Source organism: Pan troglodytes, chromosome 6 (assembly GCF_028858775.2).
Source record: "Pan troglodytes isolate AG18354 chromosome 6, NHGRI_mPanTro3-v2.0_pri, whole genome shotgun sequence".
NCBI classification, from domain to species: Eukaryota; Metazoa; Chordata; class Mammalia; order Primates; family Hominidae; genus Pan; species Pan troglodytes.
This window is the reverse complement of record NC_072404.2, coordinates 171,877,888-171,905,040: the sequence shown is the minus strand read 5'-3', so window position 1 is coordinate 171,905,040 and position 27,153 is coordinate 171,877,888. Positions and strand designations below refer to the sequence as shown.

Below are 27,153 nucleotides of genomic sequence, written 5' to 3'. Positions count from 1 at the left end.
TCCCATTTAAAAAAATTATTCTTAACATTTCCATGTCTTTGCTGACATTACACACATATTTTTGAATGTTGTTTACTTTTCCACCTTTGCATATTAATAATTAAATTCAGACTCTCATAATCCCCAAATCTCTGTCATATGTGAGTCTGGTTCTGACTCTTTGACTCTTTAGATTGTGATTTTTGCATTTGAGCATGCTTTGTATTTTGTGGGAAGCCGGATACGATGTAGATAAAAGGGATTGAGGTAATTTGGCCTTTAGTGTTAGATTTTATGTTTATGTATGTATGAGTTAGGCTGCTTACTGTTTGAAGTAGCTACAGGTTTCAGAGGGTATAATTTCCCCTAGTGTTCTTGTTTTTATCTCTTCTGTTGTCTTTGGTTTCCCCTAGAGACTACTTCTTAAATAGAATTTGAGCCTTGCAGTTCTTTTAGCTGTAATCTCCTGTTATTATACTCGAGCCTGATTGAGGGGAACATTTTGTAGTCTTGTGATTAGGTCTCAGTCTTTTATTGAGCCTATGCCCCTGGTCTGTGACCTTCACAGGTGGTACTCGGCTTTTGACCTCCTTCCTTAGGTGAAGAAGGCTAGAGGGGGCTGAAGCTGGGTGTCTCTCTTCTTCCAGGTTGATTAGGCTCTGATAAAATTCAAATAGGTTAAGCTGTGGGTACAAATAGTTACTCTTGCAGACGGGCCTTTCTTGAGGTGAACAGCATGCCCTGGGCATATTTCAGAATGGTTACTTTTTCCTTTTCCTGCTGGAAGCTTGAAGGGATTTTATTTTTTTATTATTATTTTTAAATTAACAGTTTCCCTAATCTTTACTCTGAGAATCTGGTAGGACTCCTGAAGGAAAAACTTTAAAAAAGTGTGGGAGTCCCCCCTGAGACTAGAATTCTGGAGTTTTTCTCTCTCTAGTTAGTCCATACTGAACCTCTAGTAATTCATCAATTACAGTTGAAGTGTTTTACCAGTGCTGGCTCTAGCAGCAGGCTTCTGTACAAAGGCTTTTGTCTCTCCACTTTTTAGAGCAGTAGTTTGCCCTGTAATTTAACTTCTTTTATGGATTTAAGAAGAGTTGTTGACTTTCAGTTTGTTCAGTTTTTTTCTTGTTACAAGGATGGGAAAGATGACTTCCAAGCTCCTTTCATGTTGGACTGGAAGCCAGAAGCCACTATGTTATCTTTTACCTTTATGTCTGATTTACTTGAAGATTGCTTTTAGTGTATGGTATATGATGTATATAGGTGGTTTTTTTTTTTTTTAAATTTTATTCTATGTGGGCCAGGCACAATGGCACATGCCTGTAATCCCAGCATTTTAGGAGGCTGAGGTGGGTGGATCACCTGAGGTTAGGAGTTCGGGACCAGCCTGGCCAACATGGTGAAGCCCCATCTCTACCAAAAATACAAAAATTAGCCGGGTGTGGTGGCAGGTGCCTGTAATCCCAGCTACTTGGGAGGCTGAGGCGGGAGAATTCCTTGAACCCAGGAAGTGGAGGTTGCAGTGAGCTGAGATCACGCCACTGCACTCCAGTCTCAGTGACAGGACGACGCTTTGTCTCAAAAAACAAAAACAAACAAAAGCTTTATTCTATGTGGTGACTTCCTTTGGGTTCATCATTTGGCAGCTGCTTGAGAATCTTCATTTGATATCCAGTTTCTGTATAGATTTAATCCAGAGAAGTTATTCTAGGACTTTTAGAAAGTGGTTCTATTTTACTTTTAATTTTAAATACAGTTTTGGATGGCATGACAAAAATTAGTGTAAATGTTTTTAAAGCACAGGGTGTGAGATCATAAGGGATAGTGCTTTTTTTTTTTTCTTTTAACATTAAGTAGTTTGGAATGATCTGTCCCTTAATCTGGGTAATATTTCTTTATGTGACCCATTTTTTTTTTAAAAGAGAAAGGAATGTGCTTATTACAATATATTAGTGAAATTAGTATTAACATTTTCTACTGTGGCAACTTACAATAAAAAATGAAGCATTATTCGGCCGGGTGCGGTGGCTCACGCCTGTAATTCCAGCACTTTGGGAGGCCGAGGCAGGCAGATCACGAGGTCAGGAGATCGAGACTATCCTGGCTAACACAGTGAAATCCCATCTCTACTAAAAATACAAAAAATTAGTTGGGTGTGGTGACGGGTGCCTGTAGTCCCAGCTACTTGGGAGGCTGAGGCAGGAAAATGGCGTGAACCCGGGAGGCAGAGCTTGCAATGAGCTGAGATCGGGCCACTGCACTCCAGCCTGGGCGACAGATTGAGACTCTGTCTCAAAAAAACAAAAAAGCATTATTTGTAATTTACTGTTCAAGTTATGTTGTATATGTAATTACTTCTGTGCTTATCTTCTGTACTTTTTTGGCAGTTAATCTAAAACAGAGTTTCTCAGCGTTGGCACTGTTGACATTCTAGACAGATTGTTCTTTATTGTTCAGGTCTGTTCTGTGCATCATGGGATTTTAACAGCATCTCTGTTCTCTGACCCCAGATGCTAGTAGCACGATTCACCTGGTTGTGACAACTAAACTGTCCGCAGACATTGCAACATGTCTCCTGGGGGGACATTGTCACCCTCAGTTGAGAATCATAGGTCTCAACCATGTTTAGCAAAAGGCAATAATGTAAAGATTTTATTTGGTGTTACTTTTCCAAATAACGTAAAACTCCAAGTGAGAATCATAGATAGATCTCTAAAGGATTACTTGAAAATTATTGTGTCAGGGGTGTAGAAGCCTATAATTTTTTAAATCTAATGGATGCATCAGATAGTATAGAAATATGCTATCCATCAGCTAGTACAGGAAACCTTAAGAAGAATAAGGCTCCTATCCAAGTATTTTCCATAAGCAATCTCTTATTTTTTTTAGTTTTTCTAAGTCATTTCTGTAATGCTTGGTAATATTTGTTGGCTTACCAACATTGAACACGTATATTGACTTCCCAATACAGACACTGAGGATTTAACTACTAGCTTTCTGATAGGATTTACACTACAGTAGTGAGTATTCACACTACTTTGTTTTTCCCATTTCCTCTGGTGTTTATTGTTATGTTATTATTATTTGTTATTCTCTTGGTTACCCTTTTGAGACCTGGACCGAAATCTTTATTACTTGTTATATTACTTTGTTCCTAGAGGTGTGTTCTTAAAGTCTCAAGTGGCAGCTATTATTGTGATTCTTGTTGCTAGTAGTAGTAATGGTAACCTAATTATCTAAAAGTGGAGGAATGTTTCTTTATTGTAATATAAATTCCCAGAAGTAACAGTATTGAATCAGAGTGCATACATATGCCATCATATTGCTTTCCTGAAAGGTTATTAGAATAAATTTTATTGTGTTCATTTTGAAAATAGTACTTTCATCCTGTGTAAATTAAAGTCCTTATTGTTAAAACTTTAATTTTTTCATAGATCTAAGGAAGAAGGTAAAAGGGTAAAAATAATCTGAAATTCCACCATTCTGAAATAAGCACATTGTTTCATACCTCTATGTATATCTATACGACTTAAATAATTTTACATTAGTCACTATGTGTTTACTGTTTTTATGTGTGAGTATCTTTACTCTTTCTCTCTCCATTGTTTTTGGCTTACAATCATGACTTCTTTCTACCCTCTTCTCTCCTCACTCCCCAGCCCCCCAACTTTACCATCTCCTCAGGAAACCAGTAGGAAGAGTAATCTGGTGTATAGTCGTCCATTCTTGTTACTGGGCCTAAAATATTTCACAGCATGTTGTATTAAAGTATAATATTATTGATGACATTAATGAACTTGAAATATGCTGTGATAATCTTGAAAAAGTGAATATTTACCCCTTGCTAAGGGTCTTAGTGTTTTCTGTGAGGAAGCATTGCTTTGCCTTTATTGAAGCACAAGTTGAAAGACACAGGGCAATTTATTATGACAGTTTAGCAACTATGAGAAGAGTAGGTATCAGCATGTGTATTGTATTCAAATTAATTGTTCTGAAGATAGGGCATTGGTAATTTTGTTTACTTCTCTGTTTTGAAGGGTGTGTTAGTTCATTTTGCGTTGCTGTAAAGGAATACCCGAGACTGAGTAATTTATAAGGAAAAGATAGTTATTTTGGCACACAGTTCTGCAGGCTCTTTGAGAAGCATATTGTCGGCATCTGCTTCTGTTGAAGACCTCAGAAAGCTTCCAATCATGACAGAAGGTGAAGTGGCGGGTGTCATATGGCGAGAGGGAGCAAGAGGGAATGGAGCAAGAGAGAGAAAGAGGTGCCAAAGTCCTTAAACAACCAGATCCTGTGTGAACTAATAGAACTTACTCATCACCAAGGGGAGGGCACCAAGCCATTCATGGGGGATCTGCCCCCATGATCCAAACACTTCCACCAGGGCTCACCTCCAACAGTGGGGATCACGCTTCAACATGAAATTCTGAGGGGACACACATCCAAACCATTTCAAAGGGTGATTTGTTGCAATTACAAACAATAGAAAAGTGAACATCTTTATATATACATCCTTGTGTGGGTATACAAATGTATTTGAAAGGAATGCTTTCAGCTGCAAGCAAAAATATACCCAATGTGTTTTTAATGAAACAGGGGTTTTTCTCATAAAATGTCTGGAGGAATGAACTATTGTTACATGCTACAGCATGGATGAACCTTGAAAACATTACGCTAAGTGAAAGAAGCCAGACACAAAAAGGCACATACTGTATGATTTTATTTATATGAAATACCCAGAATAGGCAAATACATAGAAACAGAAAGTAGATTGGTGGTTACGAGAGTCTAAGCAGGGTGGGAGGAATATAGGACATTGAATTTAATAAACACATTTGTTACTAGCTGTCTTAGTCTGTTTTGTGCTACTGAAACAGAATACCACAGGCTGGATAATATATAATGAACAGAAATTTATTTGGTGTATGATTCTGGAGGCTGGGAAGCCCAAGATCAAGGGGCTGGCATCTGGCAAGGGCCTTTGTGTTGTATCATCCCATGGTGGAAGGCAGAAGGGCAAGAAGGGGGCCAGACTTGCTTTTATAACAAACCTGCTCTCACCGTAACTAACCCACTCCTGTGATAACATTAGTCAGTTTATGAGGATAGAATCCTCATGACCTGATCACTTTTGAAGCCCCACCTCAACACTGTTGCATTGGGAATTAAGTTTCAAATACATGAACTTTGGGAAACACACAAACCATAGCACTAATGCAATCGTATTACTTTTTAAAATCAGACTTTATTTTTTAGAGCAATTTTAGGTTCACAGCAAAATTGGGTGAAGGTAATGAGATTTTTCCATATATCCCCTGGCTCCACACATGCATAGCCTTGGCCATTATCAGCATCCCCCACCAGAGTGGAAAATTTGTTATGGTTGATGACCTTGCGTTGAACATCATGACTTAGATTCCATAGTTTACATTAGTGTTCACTCTGGTGGTGTACATTCCATGGGTTTGGAAAATTTTATAAGGACATGTATCTAACCTTATAGAATCATACAGAATAGTTTCACTGTCCTTAAAAGTCCTCTAAGCTCTGCCTGTTCATTCCTTCCTCCCCTCAACCCCTGGCAACAAACAACTGATGCTTTTAGTGTCTCCACAGTTTTGTTTTGCCTTTTCCGGAAAATAGTTGGAATCATACAAATGTTGCCATTTCAAATTGACTTCTTTCACTTAGCAGCAAGCATTTAAGTTTCCTCCATGACTTTTCATTGCTTTGACAGCTCTTTTAATTTTTAACTTTTATTTAGGTTCAGGGGCACATGTACAGGTTTGTTACTATGTTTCACAGGGGTTTGGTGTACAGATTATTTTGTCACCCAGATAAGAAACGTAGTACCTGATTGGTAGTTTTTCCATCCTCTCCCTCCCATCCTCAAGTAGACCCTGATGTCTCTTGTTCCCTATGTCCATGTGTTCTCAGTATTTAGCCCCCTCTTATAAATGAGAACATGTGGTATTTGGTTTCCTGTTCTTGTGTTAGTTCACTTAGGATAATGGTCTCCAGCTTCAGCTCCATCCATGTCGCTGCAAAGGACATGATCTCATTCATTTTTATGGCTGCATACTATTCCATGGTATGTACATACCACATTTTCTTTATCCATTCTACTGTTGATGGTCATTTAGGTTGATTCCATGTCTTTGCTATTGTGAATAGTGCTCTGAAGAATATAATGCATGTATGTGTCTTTACGGTAGAATGATTTATATTCCTTTGGGTCTGTAGCCAATAATTGGATTGCTGGGTCAAATGGTAGTTCTGTTTTTGTTTTGTTTTGTTTTGCTTTTTTTTTTTTTTTTTTTGAGACAGAGTCTTGCTTTGTCGCCCAGGCCGCGGTGTCATGGTACAATCTCTGCTCACTGCAGCCTCCGCCTCCCAGGTTCAAGTGATTCTTGTACTTGAGTTTCCCTAGTAGCTGGGGCCACAGGCTCCTGCCACCACAGCCAGCTAATCTTTGTATTTTTAGTAGAGACGGGGTTTCACCATGATCCCAGGTTGTTCTAGAACTCCTGACTTCAAGTGATCCACCCACCTTGGCCTCCCAAAGTGCTGGGATTACAGGGGTGAGTCACCATGCCCAGCCAGTATTTCTCTTTTAAATGGTTTGAGAAATTGCCACACTGCTTTCCACAGTGACTGAACTAATTGACAGTTCCACTAGCCAGTTTATAAGCATTCCCTTTTCTCTGCAACCTCACCAGCATCTGTTATTTTTTGACTTTTTAGTAGTAGCCACTCTGACTTGGTGTGAGATGATATCTCATTGTGATTTTGATTTGCATTTCTCTAATGATTAATAATGTTGAGCATTTTTTCATATGCTTGTTGGCTGCATGTATGTCTTCTTTTGAAAAATGTCTTTTCTTGTCCTGTGCCCACTTTTTAGTGGGGTTGCTTTTATTAGACCTTTGTCAGATGCATAGTTTGCAAATGTTTTCTCCTATTCTGTAGGTTGTCATTTACGGTTGATATTTCTTTAGTTGTACAGAGGCTGTTTAGTTTAATTAGATTCCCATTTGTCAATTTTTGTTTTTGTTGCAGTTGCTTTTAGTGTCTTTGTCATGAAGTCTTTGTCAGGGCCTATGTCCAGAATGATATTTCCTAGGTTTTCTTCCAGAGTTCTATAGTTTTAGGTTTTACATTTAAGTCTTTGCTCCATCTTGAGTTGATTTTGTATATAGTGTAAGGAAAGGGTCTCGTTTCAGTCCTCTGCATTTTTTTTTTTTTTTAGTGTTGAATGATCTTCTACATTTTAGTTATTTACCTATTGAAGGATATCTTGATTCCTTCCAAGTTTTGGCAATTATGAAAAGAGCTGCTATAAACATTCCTGTGCAAGTTCTTGTGTGGATAGTTTTCAACTTTTTTGGGTAAATACCAAATCTAATGGGATTGCTGAATCATATGGTAAGAGTGTTTTTAGTTTTGTAAGAAACTGCCAAGTTAACTTCCAAAGTGGCTGTGCCATTTTGTATTCCCACTAGCAATTAATGAGAGTTCTTGTTGCCCCACATCCTCACCAGCATTTGGTGGTGTTCGTATTCTGGATTTTAGTCATTCTAATAGGTGTGTCATCACAGGTATCTTGTTGTTTTACTTTGTATTGATGTGGAGCATCTTTTTGTGTGCTTATTTGCTATCTGCGTATCTTCACTCATGAGGTCTTTGGCCATTTTTCAATAGGACTGTTTGTTTTCTTGTGGTTGAACTTTCAGAGCTCTTTATATGTTTTGCATAGTAGTCCTTTATCAGAGGAGTCTTTTGCAAATATTTTCTCCCAGCCTGTGATTCTCTTTTCATTCCCTTGACAGTATCTGTTGCAGAGCACAAGTTTTAAGTTTTAGTAAAGTCTAGCTTATCAGTTCTTTCTTTCATGGATCATGACTTTGGTGCTGTATCTAAAAAGCAATCCCCAAACCCAAGGCCATCTAGATTTTCTCCTTTGTTACCTTCTAGGAGTCTCACAGTTTTGTGTTTTGCATTTAGGTTTGTAATCATCATCCATTTTGAGTTAATTGTTGTGAAGTGTATAAGGTCTATGTCTAGATTCATTTTTATGCATGTGCATGTCCAGTTGTTTCAGCACCATTTGTTGAAAAGGTGATCCTTTCTTCATTATATAGCCTTTGCTCTTTTTGTCAAAGATCAGTTGATCGTATTTATGTGAGTATATTTCTGGGCTGTCTTTTCTGTGGATTTATATTTGTCTGTGTTTTTCCATCAGTGTCATGCTGTCTTAATTATTGTAGCCTTATAATGTTTTGAAACTGGGTAGTGTCAGTCCTCTTTCTTCTTTTTAAAATTAATTTTGTTTATATGCATAATTGTATGTTTATGGGGTATAGTGTGATGTTTCAGTGCATGTATGTGTACATTGTGTAATGATCAAAAAGGGGCAGTTAGCATGTCCATTACCTCAAACTCTTATCATTTCTTTGTGGTGATAACTTTCAAGATACTCGTTTCTAGCTGTCTTGAAATATACAATACATTGTTATTAGCTATAGCCACCCTACTATGTAATAGATGACTTTGTTTTTTTCCTTCAATATTGTGTTGACTATTCTGGATCTTTTGCTTCTCCATGTAAAATTTAGAATCAGTTTGTTGATATCTACAAAATAACTTGCTGGGATTGTAATTGTAATCGCACTGAATGTATAGATGGAGTTGGGAAGAACCGACATCTTGACAATATTGAGTCTTCCTATACATGAACATGCAATCTCTCTCCACTAATTAAGTTCTTTGATTTCTTTCAGAGTTTTATAGCTTTCTTATACAGATTCTGTACATATTTTGATAGATTTATAGTTAAGTATTTTGCTTTGGTGAAATGCTAATATAGTGTTTTACATTTATGTATTTATTTACATTAAATTAATTAATGAGACTGGGTCTCACTCTGTTGCCCAGGCTGGAGTGTAGTGGCATGATTATGGCATGATTTATCTTTGCATATTTGGCATCTTTGTTTTTGTTGTTGTTGTTGTTTGTTTTTTTAAAAGACAGGGTCTCTCTCTGTCATCCAGGCTGGAGTGCAGTGGCATGAGCAATAGCTGTGCACTGCAGCCTTGAACTCCTGAGCTTGAGTGACATCCTCCTGCCTAAGCCTCCTGAGTAGCTGGCACTACAGGTTCATGCCGGCTAATTTTTTAAAAATTGTAAATTATTTTTGCAGAGATGGGGTCTCTCTAGGTTGCCCAGGGTGTTGTTAAGTGATCACTTTTGGTCTCAAGTGATCTTCCTGCCTCAGCCTCTTGAGTAGCTAGGATTATAGGTGTGAGCCACTGTTCCTGTTTTGTTTTTTTTTTTCTGAGGTATTTTGGTGCTGTGCTTTTTGGTACATGAAGATTCATGACAGTTCTTTTCCCATTGTGGTTTACACCATTCTTCCTTAAGTGCCCTACTTTGTCTTACTTCACACTTTTGCCTTAAATTCAGCCTTGTCTGAGAGAAGAATAAATTGAAATGGGCACAGTCGTTCACACATGTAATCTCAGCTACATGGCGAATGGAAGTGGGGGATCACTTGAGCCCAGGAGTTCAAGGCTGCAGTAAACTATGATTGTGCCACTGCACTTCAGCCTAGGTGACAGAGCAAAACCCTGTCTCTTAAAAAAAAAATTTCAACCCATCTTTCTTTTTTGTTACCATCAGTCTGGTATGTCTCTGTTTATTTTGTGGTTTTCAACCCTTCTGAGTCACTTTGTTTTAAGATATGTATCATTCTATCAGTGTTTTCTTTTAATAGTTTTTCCCGTTTACTATTATTGATTTAAATATGTCTCATCTTTATTACATTATTATCTTCATAACTATTTTTGTCTTCCTGTCTTTTACTACATAGTCTGGATTTTTCTATTTTATTTTTCTTGTTGTTAGGGTAATTTCAAAGAAGTGTACTTTTAATTATTTTAGTGGGTAGCTTATTATTTATTTATTTGGAGACAGAATCTTGCTCCATTGCCCAGGCTGCATTATCTGTGACCTCTCTGCTATGGAATATAAGATTATTGGTTTAAAAATAGTTCACTTGCCTTCTCTCTCAGGATTTTGTTATTTTTAATTTTTTATTGATACATATTAGATGTATATATTCTTGGGGTACACATGATAATTTGATACATTCAAATAATCAGGGCAATTGGTATATCCATCATGGATTTTGTTAGAAATGTGTTGGTGATAGCAGTCCTTGAACCCACTTTGTACTCATCACTCTTTTATGATACTTATTCTTCACTTGAAATTAGTTGAAGCCGATAGGCCTTAAATGAAAAGCTGGGTGGTACAATTTGATTATAACGCACCAGTCTGAATTTAGATTCAGGTGTGATTCCTCAAATTGAAGAATATTAGTTTTTAACAATGTATATTAAAGGTACTATTCAGTTACTTATGACTGTGTCACCTCTCAAGTGCCTAGCCATTCTTGATCAGCAGCATCAGGACTAAAGCCATGCTGCCTCCTTCCAGGGCTGCATTGCCTCTTTCCGGGCTAGCTAGCACAGTAGGACATGCACCCCAGTGGGTATTTTGCTGTGAGCTCTGAAACAGGGCATGGCTGTTCCTTCTCTGACCAGGAGCAAAGCTCAGTTTGTTCACAGTATCACAAGATGCCAGAATAGAGCCCATCTTTTTTTTTTCAGGTGTACTTCACTTTTAGTGGTGAGAAGCTGGACTGCTTTTTTCTTTTTTTTGGTTAGGAATTTCCTTTCGTCCTGGACATAGGGAGAATAGGCATCATTATAGCTTTCTTTGATTTCACTCATCCCTCTGACTCTGTCTCTGGAAGAGACTTACAACTTTAGAGTAGAACCTACTCCTCGTCCTACTTTTGAAACTAGAAACACAGTCTAATGAGTTCTGTGATTTTTGTTTTGGTCTGTTATAGTTGTATTCTTATTTTCATGGTGTGTAGCTTTTTTTTTTGTGAGACGGAGTCTTATTCTGTCGCCCAGGCTGGAGTGCAGTGGCGCGATCTTGGGTCACTGCAACCTGCTTCTCCCGGGTTCAAGCGATTCTCCTGCCTCACCCTCCTGAGTAGCTGGGATTACAGGCGTGTACCACCATCCCGGCTAATTTTTGTATTTTTTGTAGAGACGGGGTTTCTCCATGTTGGCCAGGCTGGTGTTGAACTTTTGACCTCAGGTGATCCACCCACCTCGGCCTCCCAAAGTACTGGAATTACAGACGGGAGCCACTGCACCCAGCCTTCCCTGGATTTTATGAAATGATTGTGTTTCACCTTTAAACATAATTTTTAAAAAATTCAGAAACATCCTTTGATCAAAACATTCTATTCTTGCAGCTTCCTTGGTCAAGTGCTTTCGTTGCAGCTACTTCTCTATCGTGAACATTAGCTGATTGAGGTCTTCGCTTCTCCTGTCCATCAGCCTACCCTTAGTTTCAGTTTTCTCCTAATCTACTTTGGTATCATGGCCAGTCACTTCACTCACTTGCTAATACCCTAAACCAGTGCTTCTCACACTGTGGTCAAGGGCTTCCTTGGGATTGATGTTGAAATCCTGGGAGTATTTGATGTTACCTATGAAGAGCTTGTAGAGTAAGAATAGATGGGTGCTCATCCCAAAAATTATAGAGAAGATTGTTTAAAGGCTGGCAGGAAAAGGGAAGCTTGTGAGGGAGACTGGGAGAACAACAGAGAGGGAGGAAGACTGCTGACAGAAGTTGCTGCATAGAGCTCAGCAAAAATCATGAAGCGTAATTTTCCTGTTAGGTTTACTGACCACTTTGAGTTGGTCGATGAGTGTGAAGTTTGATGAGTGGCTGGAAGGAGTGAGTGGTGAAAGGTAGAAGTCTGCAAGCACAGGCTATTACTTTGAAGCGCTTGGCTGGAAAGGGGAGGAGAGAGCTAGGATATCTGTTAGAATCATCAAGCTTCTAGTATTTCTTGGGGACTCTACCTGCATCTGCCTCAGCATCTAGGAATCCGGCTCTCATGTTTTACAGCACCACCAGGCTGCCAGCACTGCTGAGGGTTTTAGCTTGGACTTGCCTGGAACTTTAAAGGCCATTTAATCTTACCTTGACTCTTATTTCTATTATATTTGCTCCATTTATTCTCCCATATGATTTACATACTCCTTCTGGAATAGGAATTAAAAGAAATTAAAAACTGTGTAAGCAAAAACTCAGTTGTATGTCAAAAACCCAATTCCCCTTGAGGAAGAGAAAGGGCTGGAGTTCTTTAAAATTAACTGCCTGTTTTTCTTTCTGAGGCTAGTGAGCCTTATCTCTCCCTTTCCCAGGCATTGTACAGACACTGTTTCTCTAGCTGCGCAGCTGCAAGGTCACTCAACAGATAATCTCAAGTCTTAAAACGTGTTATTCCTTAAAAAGTAAAAAATAATATAACGCACATCTTAATTAAATAACTGTCTTTGTTTCTCACTTCTATAATACGCTTCCCCCTGTACAAATCTCCCCCCGCCCCACAAAATGCTTAAAAGGTAGCTTGACTCTTTGTTCGGGGCTCAGTCCTTTAGATGTTAATCTGACTGGGTTGGGGCACCTAAATAATTAAATAATTACTCCTCAACCCCATCGGTCTCTCTGATTCCTTATTACCCTGCAGCACTTCTCCCCTCACTCTCCGTATGTATCTGATTTGATGAACTTGCTTCTGTTGCACTGAGGAAATAGATGCCATCAAAAAATGTAGTCATGTCTTTCTGCTTTCACCACACGTAACTACCTGCAACTGAACTGAAATATTCTGTCTCCTCCTTGTTCTTCTCCTTTTTATTATGGATACATTTTATATCACTCCCACAACTTGAGCACATAACTTCAGCAATTACTTCTTTTTTCTCTTGCATCAATAATTTTTCTCTCTACTGGATTATTCATATAATCATTTGTAATGCTTTTCATTTTTAAAAAAAACACTTCACAATCCCTTCACATTTTCTTTGCTCTTCTTTATAATCAAACTCCTGGAAAGTTCTGTGTACTTGCATTTCTGTTTCCAACTATTCTTCTTTCTTAATCTGCCTCAGGGTTTTACCTCCACTACTCCATCAAGATAACTCTTGTCAAGGTCACCAGTGACCTCCATGGTGCTAAATCCAGCTGTTAATTCCCAGTCCTCATCTTTCTTGGCCTGTCAGCAGCGTTTGACACTGTCGATGATTCCATTTTCCTAAATAAACTTTCTTCATGTGGCTTTCAAGACATCTAGTCTCTTGGTTTGCCTCCTCCCTTGCTGACGGCCGCTTCTCAGTCAGCTTTTGTGAATCCTTCTGCCAAGCTGATTTCTAAATATTTGAGAGCTCTAGGTCTCTATTCTCAGACTTCTCTTCTCTGGCTATACTTACTCCCTGGGATGGAAATCTCGTCTAGTCTCAGGACTTTAAATATCATCTGCAGATGATTCTAAGGTTTTAAAAAATTTATGGCCTGGCCCTTTCTTCTGAATGGTACAGATTTTTATCCAACTGCCCATCCAACCTCTTGACCTGAGTGAATTATATGTATGTCAGATTCAACAGTGTTAAGCTATACTTATTTCTCCCTCAAAACTACTCTTCTAATCTTTCCTGAGTCCTGAAATGGCAGCTCTGTCTTTCCAGTTTCTCAGGCAAAGAACCTTATATTTATTCTAGCAAATCTTATCATGTCTGCTTTCAAAATGTGCCCAGAATTCCATGTCTTCTGAGCACCTCCTTGCACAGGCCCGAGTGGCTGCTCTCGGCTTCCTGCAGTTCTTTGTTGCCTGCTCTCCTTGCCTCTGTCCTGGCCCTTTTCCAGTTTCTTTTCTTTTCTTTCTTTTTTTTTTTTTTTTTTGAGACGGAGTCTTGCTCAGTCGCCCAGGCTGGAGTGCAGTGGCACGATCTCGGCTCATTGCAACCTCTGCCTCCCAGGTTCACGCCATTCTCCTGCCTCAGCCTCCCAAGTAGCTAGGACTACAGACGCCCGCCACGACGCCCGGCTAATTTTTTTTTTTTTTGTATTTTTAGTAGAGACGGGGTTTCACCATGTTAGTCAGGATGGTCTCGATCTCCTGACCTCGTGATCCACCCGCCTCGGCCTCCCAAAGTGCTGGGATTACAGGAGTGAGCCACCGCGGCCGGCCTCCAGTTTATTTTCTGCATAGCACTTATAGTGAGCCTTTTGCACTGTGTCAGATCCTATCACCCTCTACTCAGAATCCTACAATGGAATTCTGTCTCACTCAGGGTAAAAACCGACACACAGTACCTGAGTCTTGCGTGACCTGAATAGTGGGTTCCCATTATTCTCTGACCTTGTCTCTTACTTCTGACCCCTCATTATTTGAGCACACCAGAGCCATTATTGCCTCCGACCCTTGGCACTACTGTTCTCTCTGCCTCAAATCCTCCCCCGTTCCTCTAGATTTCTGCATGTCTTGGCCCCTCTTGTCCCACAACTCTTTCCTCAGATGTCACCTTATTAGTGAGACATGCCCCCACCCCTGCTGGCACTTCCTGTTCCTCTAACGTTGCATAATTATCATCTGACACACTTTATATTTATTTATTGTCTTTTTCTCGCAGTGTACTGTAAGCTCCATGAGGGCTATAACTTTGTTCACTGCTATGTCCCAGTTCCTAGAAGAGTGCCTGGTATATAGCAAGCCCACAGTAAAAATTGTTTTTATTTGAATGAATACAATGTGAATGAATTTAAATCAGCCTCTGTCCTAAATATTAATTCCCTTGGTCATCTCATCTCTCTGACTTTAACCTCATAATTCACTGTGTTTCTGTCTTCTTTCCATTGCTCCTTTAGCCTCACTCAGACTTCCATTCCATCGTAAACAATTTCCCCTTATTCTCAGCTTCTTAGAAGGCCCCTCAGTTTACGTTGCTTCTCCAAGAGCTGCTTTTCCTCTGTGGCCTGTCTTCTACACTCCAGATAATTTTGGGAGAAGGTAGCGATGCTGTGGACATTTTCTTGTCTAGCCAGTGTTCCCAACAGCTACGTGGCTTCCAGTGGCAGGGAATCTTTGATGCCCTTTGGTCCTTTTGGTTGCTGTCAGTACTGTCTTCTGTTTGTCTTCCCTGTGTGTTGGGAGAGCTTTGGCACACAGCTAGTAGTCTTCTTCATTCTCCGTTTGTCATTCCTACGTGATGATGTGCAGGGAATGTCCACTATCCTGGTCCAAAGTTGTTCTCAGTCATATGGCCACCAGTGCTTCTTCAGAAATACACACAAGGGATATTCTCTAGACTTCATCATCACTCAGAGTGGTTTCCTTTGAGAGTCTTCAATTTTTTTTTCCATGTTCCACAACAAGCTGTGGCAAACCTTTATTTCTAGCACACAGTCTTTGACTGTAACAAGATCTCCTGTTGACCCATCCTTTTTTGTCGGTCTGGCATTCCCCAGATCTGATAGAAATTCAATTGAAATTAAACAACCTGATTAAAAAATGGGCGGCTGGGCACAGTGGCTCATGCCTGTAATCCCAGCACTTTAGGAGGCTGACACAGGTGGATCACCTGTGGTCAGGAGTTCGAGACCAGCCTGACCAACATGGTGAAACCCCGTCTCTACTAAAAATACAAAATTAGCCAGGTGTGGTGGTGTGAGCCTGTAGTCCCAGCCACTTGGGAGGCTGAGGCAGAAGAATCACTTGAACCTGGGAGGTGGAGGTTGCAGTGAGCCAAGATCGCGCCATTGCACTCCAGCCTGAACAACAAGAGTGAAACTCCGTCCAAAAAAAAAAAAGCAAAGGACTAGAATAGATATTTCTCAAAAGAAGACATACAGATGGCCAATAGGTATATGAAAATGTGTTCAACATCACTAATCATCAGGGACATACAAGTCAAAACCACCATGACCTATCACCTCACATCTGTTAGGGTGGCTGTAATCAAAAACACAAAAGATAACAAGGGTTGACGAAGATGTGGCGAGAAGGGAACCCTTGTACATTCTTGGTGGGAATGCAAATTAGTATGGCCATTATAAAAAACAGTGTGGGGATTCCTCAAAAAATAAAAAATAGAGCTGCCATATGACCCAGCAGTACTTCTGCTGGGTATATATCCAAAAGAAATGAAATCAATGTGTTGAAGAGATACCTGCTCTCTCATGTTCATGACAGCACTGTTCACAATAGTGAAGTTGTTGAATCAACCTAAGTGTCTGCCAGCAGATGAGTGGATCAAGAAAATGTAGTGTATATACAGAAGGGAATACTATTCAGCTGTAAAAAAGAAAGAATCTTGTCCTTTGCAGCAAGATGGATGAACCTGGAAGACATTAATTACGTTAAGTAAAATAAGCCAGACACAGAAAGACAAATACTTCATGATCTCACTTAGATGTGAAATTTAAAAATGTTGAACTTTTGGAAACAGTGAGTAGAATGATGGTTGCCAGGGACTAGGGGTGGGGGCTTGGAGAGATGTTGGTCAAAGGGTACAAAATTTCAGTTAGGTAGGAAGAATAAGTTCAAAATCTATTGTATAACATGAAGACTATAATAAATAACAATGTATTATATTTTGAAAATCACTAAGTAGATTTTAAGTGTTCTCATCACAAAAAATTATAAATATTTGAGGTAATGAGTATGCTAATTAGCTTGATTGAGCCATTCCACAATGTATCTTATTTTAAAACATTTTGTACACAGTAAATATGTATAACTTCTATTTGTCAATTAAAAAAGCAAAATTAGGCTGGTTGCAGTGGCCCATGCCTGTAATCCCAGCACTTTGGGAGGCTCAAGTGGGCAGATCACTTGAGGTCAGGAGTTCGAGACCAGCCTGGCCAACATGGTAAAACCCCATCTTTGCCAAAAAATACAAGAATTAGCCAGGCATGGTGTTGCCTACCTGTATTCCCAGCTACTCGGCAGGCTGAGATGGGAGAATCGCTTGAATCTGGGAGGCGGAGGTTGGAATGAGCCAATATTGTGCCACTGTACTCCTGCCTGAGCAACAGAGTGAGATCCTGTCTCAGAAAAAAAAAAAAAAAGCAAAATTAAAAATACAGAATTTAATGATATCTTAAAGAAGTCTCTTCTTCAACTGCCTTTTGTTTTGATATGGGGTATATTTATTGAATAATTATTTCCCACCCACATTGATTTGTGATTCCATTTGTATGTTAAATTTTTATATAGTGGAAAATGTTTAATGTATCTGTCAATTTTTGGTGCCGGCACATTCTTTAAATGAATTGAAGCTTTTGATAATGTTTTAATATTTGGTTGTGTTAGTAGTTTCCAGTTGACTTTATTTTTCAGAGTTGTCAGTGGTGATGGTCTGGTTCTTCACATTTCCACATGATTTTGAAAAACATTTGATCAAGTTACGGAAAGAAAAGTCTCCATTGGGCTTTTTTTTTTTTTTTTCCCAAATGGCATTAAATGGGGCTAATTGACTAGTTCATATAAATTAATATTTTATTAACACTTTTTTTTTTTTTTTTTTGAGATGGAGTCTCACTCTTGTTGCCCAGGCTAGAGTGCGATGGTGTGATCTTGGTTCATTGCAACCTCTGCCTCCTGCGTTCGAGAGATTCTCCTGCCTCAGCATCTCGAGTAGCTGGGATTGCAGGTGCACCGCCACCATGCCCTGCTAATATTTTTTTTTTTTTTTTTTTTTTTTAGTAGAGACAGGGTTTCACCATGTTGGCCAGGCTGGTCTCAAACTCTTGACCTCAGATGATCCACCCGCCTTGGCCTCCCAAGGTGCAGGGGTTACAGGTGTGAGCCACCATGCCCAGCCTATGTTTTATTAAAACTTTAATGAGTAAAATGTCCAACATTTTAACTTTTTAGTAGTTTAAATCCTTTTTTCCTATAAATATCACAGATATATCTTCTAGTATTTAAAAAAGATATGCAAAAAAGTAAATGATCTGTTAACTTCGTTTTGTTTCAGATATGTTTCCTTCTTTTTGCCATTCTCTACATTGTTTCCTACTTCATCATCACAAGATACAAGAGAAAATCAGGCAAGTGGAAACATTTCAATTAAAACCTTTGTTAGAATGCCACATGGTCTAGGCATGGTATATAAGATATATTAGTACACTTCAGTGTCATAGTGTATTGAATATGCCGGTGATTGAAGTAAGCAGTTGTCTGGTACTAGGAGACCTAAAAATAACCTCCAGGGAATCTGACTACTCTTAGAGTCATCCTCTTAGACCAGAGTCCTTGTTTATCACAATTCTTATGTCCAACTAAGAATAGTGCTAGGCTATTTAGTATCTGGGAAATTCCCGAGTTTATAAGGATATTTGGTTCCTTGTGAGCGGCTCTGACTTTGAATGTTTTACTCATCCACACCCCATACCTTTTCTGGCTACAAGAGCATATAGTAGATATTTAGAGTCTCCATAATACTATTTAGTATCCAATTACTAGCATCTTGTATTATCTTTTTATTCTTTCACATATATCCTTATCCAGCCAGAGGGACTACCATATCTTTACTCTTTTTAATGAACTTTGTGCTCATTAATTCAGATTTTTTAGGTCAGGGTTTTATAAGTACCTAAGCAATTACCTTACTATTTTTTGTTAAATCTCAGCTGTTTTCTGAAAATCACAGGATTATCTGCTTGTGATGTTGGGCTAATAGTAGGTGCTGTATGAATACTTAATGATTTCTTAATATTATGCTATCAGTTTAAACTTGTGGGACTTTTGAGAGAAATAGGTTATAGTGCCTGCTCTAGTGTATTAGTTTAGTACTGTTACTTGGCTTTGTGACTGCACTTGAAGTACTCCATGGATTCTATAACCTCTAAAAATTTTGAAGATACAGATTCAAAATAGTATTGTAGCTATTTAAAAAAATTCATTGGCATGGTTTCATGAACTGTAGACACAGAAGGAGGGAGAGAGAAAGAATGAATGTATATAAATGCATCATTCTAAGTGAAATTAGAGGTTGGTGAGTGGGAAAATTGGAGATTTATTAGATCATTTTTAGAGTAACGCAGGAGTGGTGGGAGAGTGATGACCCTGGACCTAGTTGGTAGTGTGCTGGGAATAGAAGTGAAATGAATATGGAGACATTAACACATTCTCTAAGACTTGATTTTTTTTTTTTTTTTTTTTTTGAGATGGAGTCTCACTCTGTCGCCCAGGCTGGAGTGCAGTGGTGCGATCTCGGCTTACTGCAGCCTCCACCTTCTGGGTGCAAGTGATTCTCCTGCCTCAGCCTCCCTAGTAGCTGGGATTACAGGCATGCATTACCATGCCCAGCTAATTTTTGTATTTTTAATAGAGACAGGGCTTCACTGTGTTATCCAGGCTGGTCTCGAACTCCTGACCTCAGATGATCTGCCCACCTTGACTTCCCAAAGTGCTGGGATTATAGGCGTGAGCCACTGCACCTGGCCAAGACTTGATAATTAATTGGATGTGAGCACAACAGTATATAAAAATTAATTGTAACTATGTTCTTTTGTGGTCCCTTTGGTTGTAAAAGTTCTTTTGGGAATCTTGGAATTAAGAATGGAGGTGGACTAACAGAATGGCCCAAATACACCCTTGACACTGAAGCAGATGGGAGCTCAGAATTCCAGAGACCTGAGCAGAGAGTCTTGGAGGACATTAGGCATTTAAGAAGGAGGGGCCAGGAGGGTTTGTGGTATTCTTTTTTTTGTTTTGTTTTGAGACAAGTCTCGCCCTGTCACCAGGCTGGAGTGCAGTGGCGTGATCTCGGCTCACTGCAACCTCTGCCTCCTGGGTTCAGGTGATTCTCCTGCTTCAGCCTCCTGAGTAGCTGGGATTACAGGCGCCTGCCACCGCACCTGGCTAATTTTTGTATTTCTAGTAGAGATGGGGTTTCACCATGTTGGCCAGGATGGTCTTGATCTCTTTACCTTGTGATCCGCCTGCCTCTGCCTCCCAAAGTGTTGGAATTACAGGCATGAACCACTGCGCCCAGCCTGTGGTATTCTTATAATTGGGCAATCTCTTTAGCTTGTAAGTTTATGTGGGAGGACAAAAGAGATTGCTGACAGGCATGAGCGAGAAGGAGAGTATCAGAGCGAAGACCATCTGCTACTTAAAAAAGATTAAGGAAACTTTATATATAATATAATTTTAAATATATTTCAATATATTTAATATATTTATAATTGTATATATTTTATTATATATTATATATAATTTTTATTTTTAAATATATATATATACAATTTTTTTTTTGAGATAGGATCTCCTTCTGTACCCTAGGCCGGAGAGCAGTGGGGCAATCATGGCTGACTATAGCCTCGACCTCCTGGGCTCAAGTGATTCTCCAACCTCAGCCTCCTGAGTATCCTGCACTACAGGCATGTGCCACCATGCCTAGTTAATTTTTAAAATTTTTTTGTAAAGATGGAGTCTCCCTATGTTGCTCAAGGTGGTCTTGAATTCCTGGGCTCAAGAGATCTGCCCACCTCAGCTTCCCAAAGTGTTGGGATTACAGGTGTGAGCCATTGCGCCCAGCCAATTTCTGTTTGTAACAATAATTATGAGTTACTGAGGCAGTAGTATCCAAGTTATTTAGGATGGTCCAGGAGACTCCTTGTTACTATTATTAATGACAAATTCATATTATAGAAAATTATGAGTTCTGTTTCTGAATTTTAATTTTATAGTAACTTTTGTTGGCTGTTATCACCCAGAAAATTTTATTTATTAGCAGTTTCACTTAACATTGTATAATAATTTACTTTGTAGTGGTCCTAAGGTTGTACTAAGTTTTATTTTCTTGAGCAAATTTTAATTTACATATGGTAGTTTTATTAATCAGGATTTTGTTAATCGAAACATCCCATTCTCTATATACCATACTACTTGATTTAATGAGATTTAAATTTGGATCTATGCTGAAACAAATACAGTGCTTTTTGAAAATTGTTTCTGTTCAATAATTGCCTTTTAAGTTTATATTGTGTTTATAGTTTTAATAAATTAATGACGCATTTTGTTAGAAGATAAAGGAATATTAATACCTTAAACATTTTTGCAGATGAACAAGAAGATGAAGATGCCATCGTCAACAGGATTTCGTATGTATTTTAAAGTTCAGTTGTTCTGTTTCTGATTCTGAAGTCATCAATTCTCAAAATCCAATTCTAATTTTTGGACAGAAGTATGGAAAATATTCACCCAGCACATTACAATAGCTTTATCATATTAATTTTAGAAAGCACATGTAAGCAAATATGTGTGGATAATTTAGCACTGGTTCTCTCCTATTGAAATTTGCATGTTTAAGGAGCTGACAGATTTTATCCTCAGGGGATTAAATGAGGAAATGGCCTTAATTTAATTGCTTGGTCATAAGAAAGAAGACTCTTGGCTGTTTGAACAGTCTGCTGAGAAGACTATGATGCTCTTGAACCGAGCAGCAGACATCTCCTCTGGTTAGCTGAACCTGCCTGCTGTGAGCAGGAACATGGGCCCAGATTGTCCTGTAGGTTCCTTATGTACACTGGTGAGATATGATAGGGAGGTCCTGTAATTTTATTGAAGTATCAAACTGAATGGAAAGCAGCGAATTCCTTTCTGTTAGTTTTTGCTTGTTTAAATGTGAAATTGCACAGATGCACCTATGTAGGAAAGTTCGGTATTCCAGGATTTTTTTATTGATACATTAAAATTCTTCTGAAATTTCAAGTTTATAGAAAAGGTGGAAGTAGAACACAAAGTTTTTTTTACTCCAACTGTTTAGAAGTCGCTCATCTGATGCTTCATTTCCTCAGGATACTTTTATGTATAATTCCAATAAACAGTGCATTCTACCTATGTATCAAAATAGTGAAATTAGCATAGACAGCAGTACCACTCACACTCCAGTCAAACTTACTAGTTATCCCAATAATGTCCTTTCTGTAGTGAAAGGATCCAGTTCAGAATCACACATTGCATTTGGGTGTCATGTCCTTTAGTCTCCTTCAGACTGAAACACTTCTTCAGTATTTCCTTGACTTTCCTGACCTTGATAATTTTGAAGATTATTGAGTAGTTATTTGGTTTTGTCTGATCTTTCTTCATAATTAGTATCAGATTATGCATCCTTTGCTGAGGAGGATGAGGAAGTAAGAAAAGGGGAAGAGGAAGAGAAAGATTCTGTGTGCTTTCACATACTTGTACACACATACAAATAAATGCTTCTACGTACAATGGAATAGTATTCAGCTGTAGAAGAAATGAAGTACTGATACATGCTGCATTGTGGATGGACCATAGTAAGTGAGCGAAGCCAGACACAAAAGGCCACATAGTGTGCAATTCCATCTATAAGAAATGTCCAGAATAGATAAAAGCAGATTGATGATTGCCGGGAGCTGAGGGAGAGGAGAATGGGGAGCAGCTGCTTCATGGGTTTGGCGTTTTATTTTGGGGCAATGAACATGAAAGAAAGAGGTGATCGTGCAACATTGTGAATGAACTACACACCCCTGAATTGTTCACCTTAAAATGGTAAATTTTATGTAATGTGAATTTCACCTCAATAAAGAAATTAATAACTCCCAGCTAATAAATGACTTGACTCTGCCTGATTTGATTCATAACTGAAAAATGAATATAAATGGATTGTGATTTACTAGATTTGGTAATTTATTTTAAATGACATAGGGAAGCTAGATAAGAAACAAAAATAGCTGTAACTTTATGCTGGAAATTCTTACTCTCACTTTAAAACCTAGGCCCAAAACTTGATGTTTTAAATTTACAGAATTAGGGGTTTTAGTTTTATTCTTAGCCCTCTGACATTTGTGAAAATTAAGTGAATCACTTTTTTCCTCTGTATAAATTAGAGCTCCTTTAAAAATTCACTTCACTCACCTCGCAAAAGCTACAATGAATAAGAGACTGAATAAAAGGTAGATATTCTCTCCATGTGAAACCCTCTAGGTGTGAAGGGCAAGTGAGATACGTACCTTTCTCCTCTCCATTCAGTCTGTGTGCCACCTGTGGTGGTAAATCGACTTCAGTGTACTTGTAGATCCGTAATTTATAAACAGAAAAGAACACATCACTTTGTCTTTTACCCCTAAAAGTACATTGAATGACAATAAGGTGATGTGCTGTTTCCTTATGGTAGATGCCCAGGAGCATCTTCACCTGCTTTTGGGGCAGCTGGCACAGCACGTGCGAAGGGTTTGGGTTTTCCGCGTCACAGGTGGTTTCCGTATCCTGGGGATGCATACAGAAATCCTCTTCCTGAAGGTCAGTGGGTTCGTATAAAGTGGTGATACAGTTAAGGGAGGGGCATGGGGAAGAGGGTCACCTGAGGAGGAGTCTGACTAGTCTCCCTCATCTTCTTCCCTGCCCTTATTGGTCTCTTTGTCTTTTGCTGTGGTAGAATGAGTGAGAACTGCTGAGTTAGGGTGATCTGGGTTCAAATTCTGGACCCATGATTAACTTGAGTCCAGAAGAGATTGAGAAACAAATATTCACTTTCTGTGTATGTAAAACAGAGTTCTCACCTACTTTGCAGCACTGTTGTGTGGATTAAATAGCATTTGCCAAAAAAAAAAAAAAAAAAAAAAAATCTAGGGTAGGGTGCTTGATACAATTAGGTGTGAAATTAATGTTTCCTCCACCTTAGGGCTTTTGACCTGTTTTGTCTGCTTAGAATTCTTTTCTGTCAGATATCCCACTGAATTAACTCTCACCTTGTTTAGTTTTGTTTTGCTTTGTGTTTTTCCCTAAGTCTCAACTTTTCAGTGAGGCCTTCCCTAAGTGCCACACTTAATATTGAAACTGTGTGTCCTCCTCCCCATTTCCAGTCCTCCTTACCGTGTTTTCCTGTAACACTTATCATCTTTAGTTTATTATACATTTACATATTTAATGTTTTATTGTTTATTGCCTGACTCTATGCAGTCCAGGATAAGCCCTCCTTGGGCAAGAATGTTCGCTTGTGTTCGTTCACTGTTCTCAAGTGCCTAGCACAGTCCTGGCACGGGAGCAGGCACTCTGCAAATACTTGTATAGTGAGGGAGCCCCACCTGAAAGACCCACTGAGGTAGAATCTCCGAGATGGGCTTTAACAAAAGCTCCACAGGTGATCCTGACAGTGTTACCGCTTAAGAATCACTAGTTTAGAGTGACGTATTAGGAAGCCTAATTCATGCAGCAAATGTTTATTGATTACCTGAGATGAAGACTTAAGATGGAATGCTGGTATGCCAACACTTCACAGATGAATGTAAAATGTCACTCAATTTGTTACTTTTCTGTTGCCCAGAGAATCAGACCTTTGATGATATTTGGGAGGGTGTGAGCAAAATGCTAAATATGAAACTTTCTTTGTCATCAACACTATATACATCTTACTGAAGAATTTTGAATGATTTAAATTCAACTATGATAAAGTCTTGTTTCCATATGTACTTCTTGATTAGATATTATCAACCTGTTAAACTTTGAGATGTAAAGTGGCAGGTTTTGCTTATGATTAGTTTTTTTAATTAAAAAAATTGAAATATTAACCCATGAAATACATTTTTATAGTAATCTGTATTTTGCAGTGGAGTTTTAAAAAGGTGAGGTCTTTCATTTTATTGATAACTACAAATAAATAAAAAAGCATTCATTTTTTGTTTAAAAAAATTGAGTGTCACATTGAGTCTGAGATTGAAAAATGAGGAAGAGGGAGTATTGTAGAAGTTGGGGAAAGAGTTTCAAGAAGGAAGTAGTGCTTATCAATTTGAAATGTCATAGAAGGTCACATTCAGATTGCAATTAAAAAGGATCTGATGGATTTGACCGTAAGGAGCACCTGTTTCACTCTAGGTGAGGAGCAGAAGTCCTACTGTAGTGGGCTAATAAAGAAGTTGAGGATAAAGAAGTAAAGGTGTGATATGTGAGTTCTGCTTCAGAAGCATTTTGAAAGAGCAGAAGCACCTGAGGATATTTATTTTTGGCCGGTCAGCAGCTAGAGGGAGGATGACTAACCGGTGAAGCAAGGCCCCTGGAGACGGCAGAGGTAGAGATGGGCACAGGTGAGCAGGAGGTTGACAGATAGGAGAATAATTGTGTCTGTTGATAGCTTTATCAGGTGGTAAGTATGGACGGATCATACCCCTTTTTTCATTCTGAAACAGGGGAGTCAGTCATTTGCTGGGAATGAGGAGCAGCAGGGCCATGGTAGAAAGCTTAGGAAGAGCCTGATAGTGTTGGTCTGTTATGTGTTGCTATAAAGGAGCACTTGAAACTGGGTAGTTGATAAAGAAAGATTTATTTGGCTCGCAGTTCTGCAGGATGTACAAGCATGACACTGCCATCTGCTTGGCTTCTGGTGAGGCCGCAGGAAGCGTTTACTCATGGTGCAAGGTGAAGGGAGATCAGGATTGAAGAGAAGGTGCCAGGTTCCTTTAAACAACCAGCTCTCTTGTGAACTAACAGAATGAGAACTCACTCATTACTGTAGGGTCTGTCTGCTCCTACGATCCAGTACCTCCCATGAGGCCCCACCTCCAACACTGGGGGATCACATTTCAGCATGATATTTGGAGGGGACAGATATCCAAACCATATCACTGTTAGGAATAACACTGAAAATCCTAAGGAAATTGAACGCTCAAACAAAGAATTCTTAGTAAAGCAATTTTACTTCTGCGCAGAGGGGTGTCTCCTTGGCCAGTCGCCATGAGAGCACACCTGAATAAAGGGGCACGAGAGCCTTTATTCCTGATGCAAGTCCTGCCCCTGTATGCTTTCCCCATTGGTTGGGGTCGGATTGTACAATCTAATCCCGGTTGGCTAAACGTTTGTTTTTTTTAGATAAGGTGGGCACGTAAAAGAAAGCGGAGAGGAAAGGGAAAGGGGTGTCTAATGAGCTAGAAAGTTCTCTTTCCAAATAAGGAATGTGAGCTGGTACTGATAACGCCTGGTACTGTGGTGTGCCTGGGCATCTAACAAAGGCAAAAAGGAAAAAAAGGAGAAAAAGGGAAAAATTGAGGGGGCACTATGAATTAAAGAATAAAAGATTGATCAGATTATTTGAAGAGAAACCTCATCATATCCCACATCACTGATGATGGAGGTTAAGAACAGGAGATGAGAGACTCGTAATCCAAGGATCCTGGTCCTTGTTTGCTAACTGAAAGTAAGTGAAAGCTTTGTGGAGTGTTAAAGTGATTTAAGGTGGTTTTATTGTTTTAATTATCATCACCTTGCAAAGACACTTTACAATATGAGCTATAGATACGGCTTTTTTTTACACTAGCTATATTCAGTGACTAGTTATATTCAGCATCTGAGTGTATGCCCTCATCACCTTATTTTATTTAGACAAAGGTTCTGTCTTCCCGGTTGGATTGAGGACCTAGTCACAAATGTCAGATATTTGGGGAAACACTTGTCTTACTACCACAATTAGAAAAGATGCATTACTCTGAAGATGTAATTTTTAAAAATAATGCTCCATTTCAGAAGGTGAAGTTGAGGAATGCTTCACAGGGCAAATGATGTTTGGGGTCTGTCTTGAAATTCATGTATGAGTTTGCCGTGCAACTTAGAGGGTATTCTAGGGAGTGAGTAGACTGTGCAGAGGGGCAAGAAGGAACCCTGAAAATCCATTTCATGTTTGGGCTGTGAGGGGGTTAGGTAAGTCTAAGTGTATGTCGAAATGGGTCATAGAGAGAAGAGCCTGGAAAATTATCTTGGGATAGCCGTGTGGGACCTGGAATGGTGAGATTTTGGATTTGATCTCAATTTTAGCATAGGAAGGAATGATAGCAATCAGGATAGCTTCCTCCCATGACTGGAGAAGCTTGCTGGAGACCGCTTGCTGGCTGGTCCCTGCCAGAGCTGGCTGCGGACCTGAGACGGCACTTGTCTGAGGGCTATTCCCAGGAAATGCGGTGTCTATTGAGCAAAATGAATTCACAGAAATTCTGTATCTGATTTCAGTTGTATTTTTCGTATGTATCATATGGTCTGTATTTTAAAATTTATAATTGATTTACTAAACCAAGGAGGTTTCCTGGTTATTTTTGGCTTTTAAAGTAGGAATACACTTCTGTTGGTTGCCACAAGATGGCATTGGCCTCAAAGTTTCTCTGTTAGATGTGTTTTTGGGTATTTAGTATTTTTTTTTCCTGCTTTTAAAAAATATTTTCTTATATTTATTTTTACTTTCTTCCAATATTAACTTTAATAGAACTTTAATATCC

At 39.0% G+C, this 27,153-nt stretch overlaps 1 protein-coding gene across 26 annotated transcripts in view; it reads left to right on the top strand.

Moving 5' to 3' along the window:
* LMBR1 (limb development membrane protein 1) overlaps positions 1–27,153 on the top strand; it is a 209,937-nt gene that overhangs the window by 37,433 nt on the left and 145,351 nt on the right. For all 26 annotated transcript variants that reach the window (XM_009444432.5, XM_001148120.8, XM_063815864.1 and 23 more), the window contains 2 exons: positions 17,898–17,970; positions 20,991–21,030. In XM_009444432.5, coding sequence (XP_009442707.2) covers positions 17,898–17,970; positions 20,991–21,030 — 113 coding nt within the window. The remainder of the gene's footprint in view (positions 1–17,897; positions 17,971–20,990; positions 21,031–27,153) is intronic.